Source organism: Enoplosus armatus, chromosome 7 (assembly GCF_043641665.1).
Source record: "Enoplosus armatus isolate fEnoArm2 chromosome 7, fEnoArm2.hap1, whole genome shotgun sequence".
NCBI lineage: Eukaryota > Metazoa > Chordata > Actinopteri > Centrarchiformes > Enoplosidae > Enoplosus > Enoplosus armatus.
In genome coordinates this window covers 14756932-14772838 of record NC_092186.1, presented here as the reverse complement: position 1 = coordinate 14772838, position 15907 = coordinate 14756932, and the positions used below count along the sequence as shown (strand labels likewise).

Sequence of the window (15907 nt, the reverse complement as noted above, 5' to 3'; positions counted from 1 at the left end):
ATGGAAATGTCGTCTTTCCTGAATAACATTTTTTTTTCTGCACGAGCCACTGAAGTGCTGACAAAGGCTCTGCTCTGTTTTGCTGCAACTTTGTACAAACTATCTTACCTTATCAACCCTCAATAACACCACACCTTCCCGCATTCAACATCACATCGAATCTAAGTGGCTTCTCGGAGTGGGACCCATGGTTGATTCTAGAGCAGCAACCATCCCGTAAATCTTTTCTTTTTTTGTTTTTGCGATCGGCAGTTGATCTGAGGGCAGCAGACTGTTTAGAAGAAGATGACATCCTCCTTATTGAGGTCTTCTGTGTTGATCTTGTAAGGTGGCGGCATGCTGTGGCTGTGGGTGAGTCCGTGAACATTTACCTGGACGTGGGCCTGGGCGTTCGAACTGAGGCCCTGCAGGTGGGGCTGGAACTGGAGGGAGCCAGTGCTCTGTGAGTGGGGAGGGATGGTGGGAGGCTGCATGGGAGGCTGCATGGAGGGCTGAAGATGGGACTGTGCGGGAGGCATGGGGGGCTTCTGAACATTTGGAGGGTGGGAGGTGCTGATAGAGGAGGTGGACTGGGTGTCTGGTCCAGCGATGTCTGGAGGACTGAGTTGATCTGTTAGAGACATACAAGAAGGGTTATTAGAGAACAAAGGATCACTCCAAAAATAGCATCAAAACTAGCAGCAGATTAGTCATTTGTACGTGTTTAATACAACTGGTTTATTCAGCCTAACTGCAATCCATCACTTGTAATCCTGCCAATGTTTTTTTTTTGGCAGTGGTAACTGTGAGGGCACAGGATTAGTGTTAAAATGTCTGTGTCAGCAGTAATCACAGTGAAGCATGGGAAATTGATAGGTGTTTACACAGGGTGAGGCTGGGCATGAAGGTAAGCTTTAGACAGGAACGTGATCGGGTGGGGTCTGGTTTGCCCAGGTGGAGAATGTTTGTGTCTGTGAGAACCACGTTTAATAATGCAGCAGGCAAAGACAGACAAGAGGAGATTGTGTTTGGGTTTGTCCTGGCGGAGCAAAGGAGGAGGCGTGTGTGTGTGTGTGTGTGTGTGTGTGTGTGTGTGTGTGTGTGTGTGTGTGTGTTTGTGTGTGTTTGTGTGTGTGCGCGCGCGCTCGCTCATGAACAGTTTGTGTGTATAAAAAGGTACCTGTGTGGTGATGCAGGGAGTGAGGTGGAGGAGGGGCTGACAGAGGGAGCTGCTGGTGGGGGCTGATGGAGCGCTTGGCCTTGAGGGCGTTGTCGTCTCGGGCAGACAGCTTCAGCGGCAGCATCTGCTTCATATCCACTGAGGCTGAGAGGAGGAGGAGGAGGGAGGAGACCAAGGGAGGGAGAGGAAGAGGGAGCAAAGAAAACAAGAGACAAACAGAGACAGAAGGTGATTTAATTGTAAAATTAAGATTGCATTGGTAAACTAGAGCAGCCGACCTCTCTCAGGCCACTATAAGATATATTGGAGGGCTGACCCAATTTAGACAGCTAATGTGATCCTAATGAGCCACTTACATCAGGCACAGATGGCTTGTATATCGATGACAGTGAGCAAGAAAAACCCATTTTAAAACTGTAAATGCTGCACTGTTATACATCACATGCAAGCACACATGCACTAAGAGAGAGAAGAAAACTTCAATGCAACACACTTCGAAAAAGATACTTTAATGTTATGAGTTGGCATCTGATGCACTGGAGGCAGCTGTTTTTTTAAAAAGAAAACAACCGACATGTGTGCTCACTGAGGGGCAGGCTGGTAGAAATAACTGAAGAGTAACAAAAATGTCACACACTCTTTACTGAGACCCTCCTGCAGAGCTGCTCTCCCTTTGTTTCCTGTGAGTAAACATACAGAGGAAGGTGCTTTCCCCATAACACAACTATTCATGCGCACAAGTCTGAGCTGTACTCCCATTAAAATATTAGTTATGAGATTGCCATACTTGCATGCTTACGCACCTGCTGATTATGTGAAACTCAGTATTTGTGGTCTAACTCCTTACCAGTGCTGTCAGTGCGATGTGAGGCTTTGCCAATCTTGCCGCCTTTCCCTTTGCCGCTGCTAAAGGCGGCCAGCTTGGTGGGGATCTGCTGCTGCACCCCCACCAGTTTGTGCAGCTGGTTGGTGGTGCTGAAGAGGTGAAGTGGCACCTCCGTCTTCAGCGGCAGGGTGGAAGAGCTGGCCTCCCGCCGCAACATCAGTTCGGGGCGCTCTGGATAGTCGGCTGGCGCGACGGACAGGCTGGCGCGCACCAGCGGCTTCTGAGGCAGCGGCAGGTCGGAGATGCTGGTGCAGGTGGCGAGGCCAGAGGACATGAGGAGCTCCCCGTTCAGACTGCCAGACAGAGGAGCCACCTGGAGGAGAACAAGGCTGTGCGTTAGTGCTGTGAGGTGACTGAAGTCTTCTTCAGTTGTTGCAAACTTCATCATATGAGACTTTAAAATCAGTATTCAAGTTCACAAAGGACAGCTTCCCAGCTCTGCACTGTAATATCCATATTTGTGGTCGGATTTAGTTTGGGATCTGAGTTGTGGAACTTGTCGTGTGTGTGTGTGTGTGTGTGTGTGTGTGTGTGTGTGTGTGAGTTATGTTTGGAAGTATCTTTTTGAAGAAAAAAACCCCAACTTGAAACAGCTTCTTAAGAGTGCAGAAGACACACACGCAACACAGATACACAATATAAATCGTCTGTGTGACGCTGTGCCATTACACACACACACAATCTGTTGAGGAGCAGGGTATTTATGGGCTACAGAGGGAATCAGAAACACATGCAACTCTTTCTGCTGAGCACACAGTTTGGTAAGTTTGGTAACAGGCTTTTGATGTCTTCCAAGAGGATCAAGGACAATGTGCACACACACACACAAAATGAGAAACATAAAACCCTTAATAGTCCCTGTGCACATAAAGGCGTGTCTAACAAAACAGGCAGGGCTGTTGGACAAGCAGGGGAACAAGAAAATGGCTTTCATGACATCAGTGGATAAAAGACACTGACTGCATTGTCCACTTAATTACTAGAGTGAAGGAAAGATGATCCACACATCGAGTCAACATTATCATCCAATCTGCATTCAATGAGATTGACCAGGAGGATTTCCGCAACAATGGAGTGGTGTAGTGTTTGTATGAGTTAGTAATCCCACATGTGTTGCATTACATGAACTATACAAAGCATCAAAGCACTATATTAAGACAAGCAAGACATGTTTAAACCTTTCCACAACATTGTGACCAAATGTGTTGCAGATATATTTATCACACATTAAATGAAAAAGTCAAAACATAAAATACAATCAGTCAAAAAGTTGCAGTGTTTGGCTGTTCAGAATCAGCTTTGCTTCTACATAAAGTAACAGAAGAGTATTTGATGTTTTGGCTGATTACAGCCAAGAGACAAATCTTAATGGGCTGGAAATCCTCCTCAATCCCATGTTTGCAAAGATGGACTGCTGAAATGGTCTCAATCATACAGATAGAAATATTATTCTGGGCCTTTATTATTCTTTTCCGATCTAGACAACTGTAAGGTCTGAATAAGTGACTGAATCTGGCTATTTCAGACATACTGTGTAACACTCTCTGTGTATACTATATGGCAGCATTTTGTCCAGTATACGTTCCTGCTCATTGTGTATTATCATGTATTATGTCTTTTGGTTTCCTTAAATTACAAACTTTCTCTTGGTTCATGACCTACTGTAACTGCAGGTCAGTTCCAATCTAAAAAGAGCTTTTGAGCTTTTTAAAAATACCAAATATGTGCATAATTAAAACTCAGTAGTTTTCAGTCAGTTCAAATTGACCATTATGTGTGAGATTTCTTTTTTATTTAGGCAGCCAATAGCTAATATTTTGTGTCCACACATAGATAGCAACATTTCACAAAGATGTTGTTTCTTCAACTTTGAACTAAACAACAAATATGTTAGCAATCAGAGCTATATCTGATATTTAAAAAAAGGCCAATATCACCATAACAAAGTATATCCCCAAACAAATATCATCCAATCAGTCTAACACCAGTTTTAACTAGGGCTGTAACTAATGATTATTTTCATTATCGAGTAATCTGACGATTATTGTCACAATTAATCAAGTAATCGTTTAGTCTATAAAATGTCAAAGAATTGTGAAAAATGCTCATCACAATTTCCCAGAGCCCAAAGTGACATCTTCAAATTGCTTTTTTTTGTTCAATCAACAGTCAAAAAACCCAAAGACTCTTCATCTACTATCATAACGACAAAGACATTTTTTCTTGACAAATGACTGAAACGATTTATCAATTATCAAAATAGTTGGCAACTAATTTTCTTTCGACTGATAAATCGAGTAATCGTTGCAGCTCTAAGCTGTAGTGTCTTTAACTTAAAGTCAGTCTGTAACTCTTCTGTTTGGTATGCAGCCCACACGCTATATGATTGATGATGACGCAGAATACTTCCTGAGCACATGATGACTTTTTTTTACAAGGCATGAAGGGCAGACTGTGACTGTGTGTGTGTGACTGTGTGTGTGACTGTGTGTGTGTGTGTGTGTGACTGTGTGTGTGTGTGTGTGACTGTGTGTGTGTGTGTGTGTGTGTGTGTGACTGTGTGTGTGTGTGTGTGTGTGTGTGTGTGTGTGTGTGTGTGTGTGTGTGTGGAGAGACGGGGTAGCTTCCCCCAGTTGTAACAGCAGAGCATGACGGGACGACCCGAGGCAGAAAGGGGCCCTGCTGTGGGGAAAGTCTCCAAACCTCCTTCCCTATCCCCCCCCCCCCCCCCTTTATTCTTTCCCTCCATCATTTTTCCTCTTTCAGCATCATCTTGGCACACAGATGTTCCATTGTTCCCACAACAAGGTGATCGGCTTTAAGTGGCACAAACAGCAGGTTTTTCCAGGGCAGTAAACGCTCCAGAGCACAAACAGCCCTGACTGACAGCCCATAAACAATTAGCACTGGCTGCCTTCCAGAGGCTTCTGTTAATGACAGGCTTGGACTAGCTAATTATACAGCCAGGTTTCTCTCATCCTCAAAACTGCCTGGATACTCCCATATCATACATATCTCCACTAACACTGCACAATGCGTTGCCTTGTACACAACGGCCACCGGTTGGAAGGAGATACTGGTTTTGAATCCTACCTGGACTAGATGACGCGTGTGTGAAATACTGACTTGAGAATGAGTTTCTATGTGCAGCTCTGATCAGTGGTGACATCATGAGATTAGCTTGAACCCTTCTAATCCAAAATCAATTCATACAGTTTATAAATATGATGATCACACAGCAAATGAAGTCTGGTGACTCATGGTACAGTGATTCAGCATCAGGTCTCCTCGGGCTAAACATCACATTAAAGCTGTAACGATTGATTACTGACAGAAAATTATTCTGCAGCCATTTTAATAATTGATTAAACTTCTAAGTCATGAATCAATCAAAAACTTAATAGTCTGATTCCAGCTTTTCCAATGTGAAGAATATTTGCTTTTATCTGTTTTATATAATTGTAAATGGAACATCTTTGGGTTTTAAACTGTCGGTCGGACAAAAAACACTTGAAGTCAGCTGCGGTGGATATTTTTCACTGTTCTCTGATATTTTATAGCTTTGAGAGCTGCAAAGATGAATGAAATAGCCTTTTGACAGGTTATTGATTAATTAATCATCTAAGTTTGTTTTCAAACAAAAATACCAAACATTGGATGGTATCAGATTCTTAAATGTGTTCTTTTCCTCGTCTTAGTCACTATGGTGGATTGAATATGTTGCTGTTTTAGATGGTTGGTCGGACAAAAAAAAAAAAGACATCTGAAAACATCACCTTGGACTCTGATGTTTTATAAACCAAACAGTTGATAGATGCAGGTTAATTGATAATGGTAATTTGCAGCCCTACATCTGAAGAATCAATGGCTGGAAGAAACAAGAAGCATCTTAGTCTACATGCAACTACTTTTCTCTCTCACAGAGCAACGACACTCCAACTATGAGTAATTTGACAATATTTGAGCTGAAGGGAGCTACAGAATAGCACAGCACACCGTGTGCAGCAAACAGGTGGGATAGCTACAGTGGCAGATGGCATAGAAAGGAAATATCTGCCCTCGAGCTCAGTGTTCTGTCTTAGCTTTGGCTGACTGTAGAAGAAGCGAGTCACAGGCATCTAGGTGTATGTGAACATGGTGAGGGTGTTAATGGGAAAAGAGTTACTCATTGGGGGTTTTTTCAGACCACAGGAACAAACTTGGACAACAGCATCGTAAATCAGCCTGGAGACTGAGGCCAAAGAGGGGAAGAGATAACTCGGTGTGGAAGACACAGATAGAGGTCACAGGTCAGATTTTACGACTGACCTTTTAATGTTTCTCTTGAGTTTTTCCAACATTCCCATGTTTTAGCAATGTTCTCTGTCATGTTCCTGCAGCTACTCACAGCAGGTAGCAATTCAGTTTTACAGTTTTCTGCTCTTAAGCAAAAAGCAGGCAGTTGTTAAAGTGAGTGCTTTGCCTAAAGGCATCTCAAAAAATACATTGAAGGAAGAGCAACGGTTATTCATTGATGCATTTCCCCCTCAAGACGGTCCCAGTAGGCCAGAGACTGAACCTTTGACCTTGTAGTCATGAGCCCAGTTTCTAACCTTTAGCTTTCCTTCCAATAAATACAGTTGGTTTATTGTCTTATTTTTTTCCCATTGCCTCTTGCTGTATTGTGCAGGTCATTTCTCCTCTCAGCTGTTTACCGTCAATCAAATCCCCAAATCAACTCCAGCTGTAACCTTGTTTATGAACATGCTTTATGACTTTGCATTCACAGGACTATTGAGCAATCAGACCCGAGGCTCTGTCCTGGGGCAGAGCCAAAAACAAAAAAAGCCTGAACTCAATGCGTTTCTTATCAAGGGGCCAACTGTGATCAGATGAGATGGCACATGAAAGAGAAGCTCCTCTGAAGTCAGGACATGCTGCAACTAGCACCGTTCTTGTGCAAACACTCACATATGTTCCGAAACACACACACAAACACAGAGGCATGTCTTTTTTTTTTATGGAGGTCTAATCATAGCTCTATGGGTTTGCTGATGAGTCTTAATGTTGGGTGGTGGTGATTAAATGTCTGTTGATATCAGGCTGGCTTGGAGCCTAGAACAGATCCTGAGGTCACAGCTGATGAAAAGACCGTTTGATGTGTTTGACACAGAGGGGGAACAAACCACCTTCAAATCTCCCATAACCACTGCCAAGAAAAATCCCATAGCAGAGCCAACAGTATAGAACTGCAACCCATGCATCTGCAAATGTACAAAACACACAAACACACTATTTAGCTGGTCTTAAACAAATAATATGGGCAGGATTTAATGGGGTGCTGAGTGCTGACAGGATCTAGAGCTGACCTACTTCAAGTCTTATCTTGCAGTCAACGAAACAAACAAACAAACAAACAAACCACACAGTAATCGTATTTGCCATCACTGTTTCAGTGAAGGTATCAGGGTCCCAGCATTAGTCATCACAGCAGATTAGGCCAATTCAGCCAGAGGCTCCTTTGCTTCACACGACCAGAGGCTGATGTTTTCCAAGAGTCACTGTGAAGGTACAACTCATAGTCAAAGGCCTTCCCTTTGCAGCCAGTAATGAGATGATAAACGCAATAACTCATGTCAGCTGGTTGTGTTTGTGTACGTCTTGAGTTAAGAATCCAGTCCAAGGCATGTCACTGAAAGGCCTTTGGGATGGTAGATAGGCAGCCAGATGTCACAGGATGTTGTGATTAAAGCTACAGCAGATGTAGAAGAATAAATAATGAAATGCACAATTGCAAAAAAGCACTGTAGCCTTTTTTGGGGAGGACAAGTCAGGACTTGAATGGATGGCGTTGTGTCATCCGTCAGTTGCTCAGCTTGGTACGCAGGATGAAAAGGCACTGGCCAATCTGAGATAACTGTCAGGTGTCAACCAGGTAGGAATGTCAGATAGCAGAGAGGGACTAATGACATTAATGGAGACTATATCAGAAAAACACATCTGTATGGGAGCATGTGCATCAGTGCAGCACTGGTAGACAACTCGTCAGCTGATTAGTCCAACTTCTTGGAACACAGCAATCCGGTTTGTACACATGAGACATAAGACACTGACTCATCCAGTTGAAACGCTTTCTTATACATGGGAACATTAGTCAGAGCGAACAATCCCATCGCTATGTGTGTGTTGTTTGGCTCCTCTCCTGAGACAATCATTTGTGTGACTCAGGTCATGGAGCTGACATTAATGTTCATGCTCTTCTCTCTGTGATCAAATTCAGATTGCCTGTTTCAAAAATGTGTCTTCTCTTTAAAAAACTACAAAATCAGCCATCTGGTAACCCACCTGATGAGAGTACGGTTTCCTGTTAAGAAGAACACTGTGTGTAAGGTTTATGGGTGTGTAATATATGATATATACCGTAAGATGATATAAATTTGTCGACTCGTGATGGGTGATTTTGCCTTAAAATATCACAGTTCTATAAAAATATAGTTTTACAATAACTATATTTATAACACTATGATGAAACCCTTTTTAACCCTCTTTAATTGTTGCCACAGACAAAGTCTGTTTGGTTGTTTTTTTGTTTTGTCAGGTTTTATCCATTAACAATTTCTTTATTGATACATACATATTGTGATATAAAATTACATATACCGTGACAGAGGATTTTATCCATGTCGCCCACCCGTAGTCTGTGTCTTCTTGGTTTGATAAGAAGATAAATCAAGATAAAACGTCCCATGCTACAGTTACCCTTAACTCTCCTCAGCTTGTCACAGAGAATGCAAATGAACCAAACTGCGATGGTGTTACAGACCTTTGAAAACACTAAAGGCTGATATTAGGTAACTTTACTGTAGCTCCTTGACAGATCTGTTAGCACCAGGCATGAAATTACAGTCAGTGGATCTTTCTCAAAGCTCCTCTCCCATGAAACTCACAAACAATGGCCTGCATTATACTGCAAGGAGAGAAAGAGGGATACCAGTAAGGAAACACAGGGAGGAGAAAGGAGAAAAAGAGGTCAAGAGAGGTGAAGCGAAAGACTGCTCCCTGCATAGATGGATTCCTGAGTGGACTGGTTAGAGATGTATTCAGTTTTATGTGTGTTTATCAGTACGCCCATCTATGAAACAGGCTGTGGGAGCTGAAACCAATGCTTATTCTACCAGTAAGAGGACCTTAACTCAAGAACTAAAAGTTCCTCTTCAGTGTTCCAGATGCTGAAGTACCTCAGAAGGGTTGGTACAGGATTCATGGCCAGGGGATGGGACGAAAGGAAAAAAAGGAGAGCCAACGTAGGGAAAGGTTTGGAAAACTGACACAACAAAACAGTGAAAAAGGAAGTTAAGAGAGACGGGAAAGCCCCTTCTTATTGTTTATCCTGCGAGTAGTCATCACCATTTTTCCTGGTATTACCTCTTCACCTCGCCCCTTGTCCTCATTCCATCTACTTTCTTACACAACATTAAAAGGTGGTAGAGTTTCTTATTTTTCAAAAGCATTTTTTGAATCCAAGTCACCAATAAACTATAATAATTAAAAATGTTTATATAGTTTAGTCATCAATAGAAAAACTAAAAAATACAAAAAAAGTTATGATTTTAAGTGTATCTGACATAAATCACTCACAAATTACAAATTACACATTTGTTAACTTAAGCTTCATTTAGTTTCTGTGTCTGTGCGGCTGCGAGGGTCCACATGACGTAAATTTCACCATCTGCTAATGTACTGACTGTATGCATAGACAAACATGTGTGAACACATCTGTGTATGCAGACACCCATGTAGTATAAACAGAACAGTGTGCGCATCTGCTGTTAACATCCATTTTTGGACTACATCCGCTCCTGTACTTTTTTCAGGTCAATCATTTTGAGTTAATTAAATATTGTCTCCGTTTGCAACTGCTAGCTTGAAAGTCTTGTACTGTATTATGAGCCTTTTCTCCAAACATAAGGCATACTGTGATATTTCTGTATTGGCACTGTAATATGACTACTTATTGGCAATCACCTCCACCATTTTCCTTACCTCAATAGTCTTCCTCTTGATCTTCTTCTGGTGTTCCATGCGTTCCTTTTCTTTCTCCACAGCTCTGGTGGACTCTCTCAGCCTCTCCAGGTCCTGCTGGTACATTTCCCTCTGACTCTCCAGCTCCCTCCTCTCTTCTGCCAGATGCTCCTGCATCAAAAGAACGAGCAACGTTGAAAAGTTTGTGTGGAATATTGATATTTGTAAAATATCTCCTGAGGGTTTTGTTTGTCTTTTTTAAAATTGCTAGTGTGCAAAATGGAGTCACTAAACTGAGACATGCACTTGAAAAGAAGTACAAAAAGTTTCTAAATCAATTAGAAGCAATTTGCATACAGGTCACACAAACTAGAAGACTGTGGGAACACTTTATTTCTGCAAGGTCATGAAATTCAGCCTTTCGCACATATTTTTTGCTATTAAAAACTTTTCCACATCCCTTAGGAAGGACGAAGCACTTCACCTCCAGCCATCTGCACTCCTCCTCCCTTTGTCGGAGCCTGGCCTCAGTGGCCTCGACTTGCTGGCGGTGCCTCTCCCTCTCCCTCTCCCAGCGCTGCTGCTCCTGCCGGTGTTGAGACTGCAGCTTGTGGAAGCTGGCCAGCTCTTCTCTCTGCAGGGCCAGAGTCCGCTGTTTCTCCTGCTCCAGGAGCACGTTCCCTCTGTGGCGGCCAGGCAGGGAGGCGCGCTCTGTCAACGAGGCCCGCTGCAGCTCAATGTGACTGTCCTGCTGAGATATGATTGCCTGAAGACAGAGACAGGAGAAAAATAACAGAAGGTCATTAGGTCTTTATTTGAATTTTGAACTAAGACACTATTACAGTGAAACAGAAATTCAACACATTTGTTATGGAAGGTATTAAGTTTAAGTGAGCAAACATACTAAAAATACTGCATCAGACAACATTTTCAAAAACAGTGGAGGGGACAGTATTACCTGCAGACTATAGAGCCTTTGGGAGAGCATCAGCACTCTGTCAAAGAACTAGAACGGAGACACAAGCAAGGTTATGCAAATTCCTTGTAATGTATGTTACTTGGCAATAAACAGTTTCTGATTCTGATTCTGATTCTGATTATCATAATCAAATAACCACCAGCGTCACCAGAACAATACAACCTTTCACTGGATTAGCAAACTTCTAATGGGTACATCTTTTCAGTTCAGCAGGAAAGGCTATGAATTTCAAATCCAGCAGTGTTGTGTAGCACAAGGTGACAGATCAGAGAGGGAGCGTTTACCTCAGCCTCGGGGAAGGAGTTGGACCAGATGCGGTTCCATCTGGCAGGAGAGCAGCAGCTCTCATCAACCTGAGCAACAAAAGTCAGACACACAGCGAGTCATACTAATGAAATAACATCACAAACACTGTCAGTAGTGTTCAGTATTGCTCTACAATACATACAATACAACATCGACGCTGTGAAAACACTTGGAACATTTGAAATTTCTTGTGGTGATATGTGATTTTAAAATTGAACTATTTGATTTTTTTTAAAGCTATACTGTGTACAAAAATATTGATCCTATTATCTGATACACAATTCAAAATTAACTGACACTATGCACATGTTGTCTTAATTTCTGTCCATCCAACACACTAAAATCCAAAAGAGATTCCACTGAGCTGTTGTTATTAGCCATAGTGGTGGAAAAGATCAAACTATTACTATTCTGTTTGTAAAAGCTTAATGTGAGAGCTGAGCAGCACAAGAGATGAAATACTGATTAAATATTTGTCAGTAATTTAACAAGGAGTATTTTTTCTATGTCCCCTAGAGCAATACAAAAACAGGTCTGTATTAACATTTTTATAGCACTGTAAATCAGTAATCCTCAGCAAAAAGTAATTATATTTTTGTCTGCCTGATTATTCTCAAGGACCAGGATTTACTGGAAGCCAATTAGTACATTGTTTTATCAAGACTTTATCCATTTGTAAACAAATGAAGCGACCTGCGAGAGCAGGGTTACAGTAAACATCACGACATGGAAACTTTCCAGATGACTTGGTCTGGTTATTACTATTTACAGACTCATCCCAAGATATACTGTGTGTGTGTGTGTGTGTGTGTTTGCGTTGAGCCCTTACCGTCTGCTCCAGGGTGTGGCTGCCACAGAGGTCTTTGAGCTGAGGGTCAGAGCTGGCTCTCTGGCTTCTGTCTCTGTTTCTGGACTCGCCAGAAAAGTTCTTCTTCACGCTGCCATCTGGCACAGACACAACACCGACACACACAGAAATGGTAACACAGACAAACACACACAAATAATTAAACCAAATAGATACATAGAAATATTGACAATCACAAAAATTGCACAGACACAACACACAGACATGTAAAAATGCTTTTTTTTTTTTTTAGGCTTGCTGGCTTTGATGAGAAAAACGATACACATAAATTCAACCAATAAAACCAATTCAAGGCATCAACAGTCTTTGAAAAGTTTGTCAAATTTATTTATAATTCATCATTTATTAACTCAAAGGACACCGAAAGACAACTGCAAATTCATCAGATGGTAGACTTCCTCAGGGAATGGATTGTACTGGACTCACTCTTACTGAGGATGGTGGGGCTGCTGTCATAGCCCCCAAAGGTATCCGCTCGCCTGGGCAGAACCCCAGAGCCGCACCCTTCCTCCAGCCGTGAAGTTGGAGCCTCCTCCCTCACTCCGGACTGCAGCAGGTTCTGGAGGTTCTCCACTGAAGTGAAAGAGATGGCAAGTTAAGGTTGAAAAGCTGGGTGAGAGGTTTGGGGGAAAAGTAGCAAATTCAACAATGCTACTACATACTGATTTATTACAGAGCTGCAGCGAGCAGTGCATGAACATAAAGTTGACACAATCATTCACACAATGCCATGCCTCTGTATCTAAAGCATATTAACATATCATGCAGCCTTTTCCTACCCTCAGTGATAGCTCCTTTGAGCAGGGCCTCCCCCTGCTGGAGGTCTGAGGCATCTCCTCGAAGCAGAAGTCTGGAACGTGAAGCTGTGTCCTCTAGACCTGCCACAGATTCTGCCATGTCAGCAAACAGCTGCAGCTTCTCAGTAAGAGCCTGGACGACCACTGCATCCTTCTGGTTCAGCCGCTCTACAATGGGAAACACAAAATGGAATAAGAGAGGACTACAGGTTTTGTCACATGCTCACTTCTTGTGCATCTGTGTAGCAACCCTGATTCTTTACCACACCCAAATATTCATAGGTGTTTTAAACAGATTTTACAGCAAAGAATAAAATCTTTTTGATCTCCTGAGATGAGATGTAAAGAAAGAGGAAAAGTCAACAGCTTAACAATTTTAAGGTTATTGATACATGAGCCCCCCCTTGTGGCCTACCTAGATTTTCCAGGGGATTTCTTTATGCACGTCATTGCTTACTTGATCTGCAGTTACCTTGAAATTCCTTGAACCTGAAAGCTCGTGCCTCTTCCTCCTCGCTGAACAGCCTCTCCTCTGTATGAGGACAACTAAGAGGGGGACAGGACAGAAGCCATTTTAGATGGGGAGACAGAGGCAGCAAACATTTTCTGTTTTATCTAAATCTTTTTCAAATTTTTTTCAAAACTTTCCACAAAATAGTTATAGTAATAAACGGCTGTGTATTTCCTCTCTGTTTACATGCAGCTACCTCTCAACAGCTTGCCGTATGTGCGACATCCAACTGTTTCGCTCTTCCTTGGAGGTGGTGTGGATCTCATACATCTCTGGCTCATTGGAGGAGGCACAGATAAGAAACATGGCTTTCTCCTCATGGGCCACTTCTCTGACTATCAGCTTCTGAAGAGAGATCACTGACAGCTTGTTATCCTGTGTGGAAAACAATAAGGAGGACGACAGAGACAGAAGGGCGGGCTTTTTGATTACTGGTTCTTATGGTAGAAACTCTGCTCCCACTCACATCTTACTGCACATTATTCCTCTTTGATACACATACTGTTTGTTAGACAGTGTTATACTGACAGAAAAAACAAGTGAAATCACTCACCACTGTAGCAAATACATATCTCTGATCCTTCTCTTGTAGCAAGAGCAACACATCTGACAGGAGCACTGCAAGAATATCTGAAAGGACAAAAACCACAAATGACACTTTAGACGTCAGCCTGCAAGCTGGAAAGAAGGTAGATGATAATAAACTAAACACATTTCACGTGTGAGTATCTTTTTTTAATGTTAATTCAAAACCTAAAGAACCACAATGACACATTATTGATGTATTTTTAATAGGAGCAGCATATACATGCACACTACTAAATAGCAGATCAGAAGTGTCATCATGTCATATGGTACCTTTGAGTCTGCCAGAAGCAGCTTTCCAGTTGACTGTGCCCTCGTGCAGCAGCCGTCGCCTGCCCTGTGCCAGGTCCTCCCTGCGAAACACTCGGCCGTCTTTGATTTTTCCCAGTGCCTTTGGCTCCATCTTGTTGTGTATGTCTCGAAGTCGAGAGTTCTTCTCGTGGAGATTAACCAGCGCGTCAACCTGAACGATGGTGTCTTTAATCAGACCCAGCGACCGTGTCAGATCCTCATGCTCCTCTGTACCCGCTAGAGACAGAAAAAAAAAAGATCCTTTATAGATAGAGCAAAATGAAAGCACAATGAGTGAAGTTATTCCTCACTACATGCATGAGTTTACTTTTCTGAATAGTGATTGTGATTTATTTAGCAGAAAAAAAAAGACCTTCAGTGTTGTGCAGAATGCGCTCCACTAGTACTGGGTACTTGGTAATGCGCTGTGTTACCAACAGAGTACACTCGGTAACGCCTAACCTCCGCACAATGGACAGGTTATTGATTTTCTGAAAAGAAAAAAGACAAAATTGAATGTTTATCAGACTGAAAGTGGATTTAATATCCTGTACTACAGAGATACTGTGAATGTCAAAAATCAGAAGACTGCTACTGTGTCTTACCCGTATGATGTTTTGGAACTTTTTGTTGTTTTGCAGTTGTTCTTTGTAGTAGCTGACAGCCTCAGTGTGGTGACTGCAGAAATCTCCATAGCTGTCCTTCATCCTCTCTCCAATTTCACCCGAGAACTGGATAACAAAGAAAACAGTCATCTCTCAGACGTCACCCAGACAGCTCACTGTCATGTTTCTGTATTTCTGCTGCACTGTGGCACATGTATTATGCTGTTTACATATTATTTGTCTGTCATATAGTGCATGTGTAGCTCTATTATGTGATGTATTCAAGAAACCAATGCCGGGCATTTGTATGCATGCGTGTTCTTGTTGGACATGCTACGTATCTCCTCCCTACCTGTGCGATCAGAATGTCTGCCACTCTGTTGATAGTGTAGTTCCTGTCGTTGGGCGAGACTAGGTTTTCTCGCTGCCGCTCTTTGAGACGAGACAAGAAATGTGTGTGAAGCTCGAGGAGGTTTTCCAAGCGGGGGAACAGACAGTCCAGTCTGCCTGAGTCCATCTGGAGGTTCTCCTTCAACTCCCGGACGTACACACGCAGCATTATCTTCAGTGTTCGCACATGGTGCATCTCCGTCTGCATCAGCTCTGTGCAATGACATAAAGTTAACTTTATGTTTTGCTGTGTAAAGCACATACATGCAAAATGCATTGGAATGCTTTGGACTGGTTCTCAACGGGTGCTTCATGCCATCCGAACCTTCTATAACCTATTTTCCTCATGTTGTTTCCTTGTATATATGTTCCTTAAAATAGTCATAAAATTAAAGAACAATATGTGGAATAAAAAAAACAGTATCGCTAGTTCTACATCAATTTTAACACTTTAATACTTTTCTTTGGTAGTTTTTTGTAAACTATCCACCTTGAGTCCTACAATAATCTTTTAATTTTTCCCTGTCAT

The 15907-nt window shown here is 42.3% G+C and overlaps 1 protein-coding gene across 1 annotated transcript in view; it reads right to left on the bottom strand.

The window, feature by feature from the left end:
* Window positions 1-275: 275 nt before the first annotated feature.
* The window catches only part of arhgef18b (rho/rac guanine nucleotide exchange factor (GEF) 18b), a 39787-nt gene continuing 24155 nt past the window's right edge, over window positions 276-15907 (bottom strand). Inside the window, exons 17-33 of the mRNA XM_070908888.1 lie at window positions 15341-15591; window positions 14989-15114; window positions 14757-14874; window positions 14366-14620; window positions 14061-14137; window positions 13704-13882; window positions 13469-13542; window positions 12979-13164; window positions 12626-12772; window positions 12161-12276; window positions 11310-11378; window positions 11005-11052; window positions 10531-10812; window positions 10068-10217; window positions 2007-2358; window positions 1160-1303; window positions 276-610 (exon numbers count right to left, since the gene is read on the bottom strand). Of these exons, the coding sequence (XP_070764989.1) occupies window positions 276-610; window positions 1160-1303; window positions 2007-2358; window positions 10068-10217; window positions 10531-10812; window positions 11005-11052; window positions 11310-11378; window positions 12161-12276; window positions 12626-12772; window positions 12979-13164; window positions 13469-13542; window positions 13704-13882; window positions 14061-14137; window positions 14366-14620; window positions 14757-14874; window positions 14989-15114; window positions 15341-15591 (2909 nt within the window). The remainder of the gene's footprint in view (window positions 611-1159; window positions 1304-2006; window positions 2359-10067; window positions 10218-10530; window positions 10813-11004; window positions 11053-11309; window positions 11379-12160; window positions 12277-12625; window positions 12773-12978; window positions 13165-13468; window positions 13543-13703; window positions 13883-14060; window positions 14138-14365; window positions 14621-14756; window positions 14875-14988; window positions 15115-15340; window positions 15592-15907) is intronic.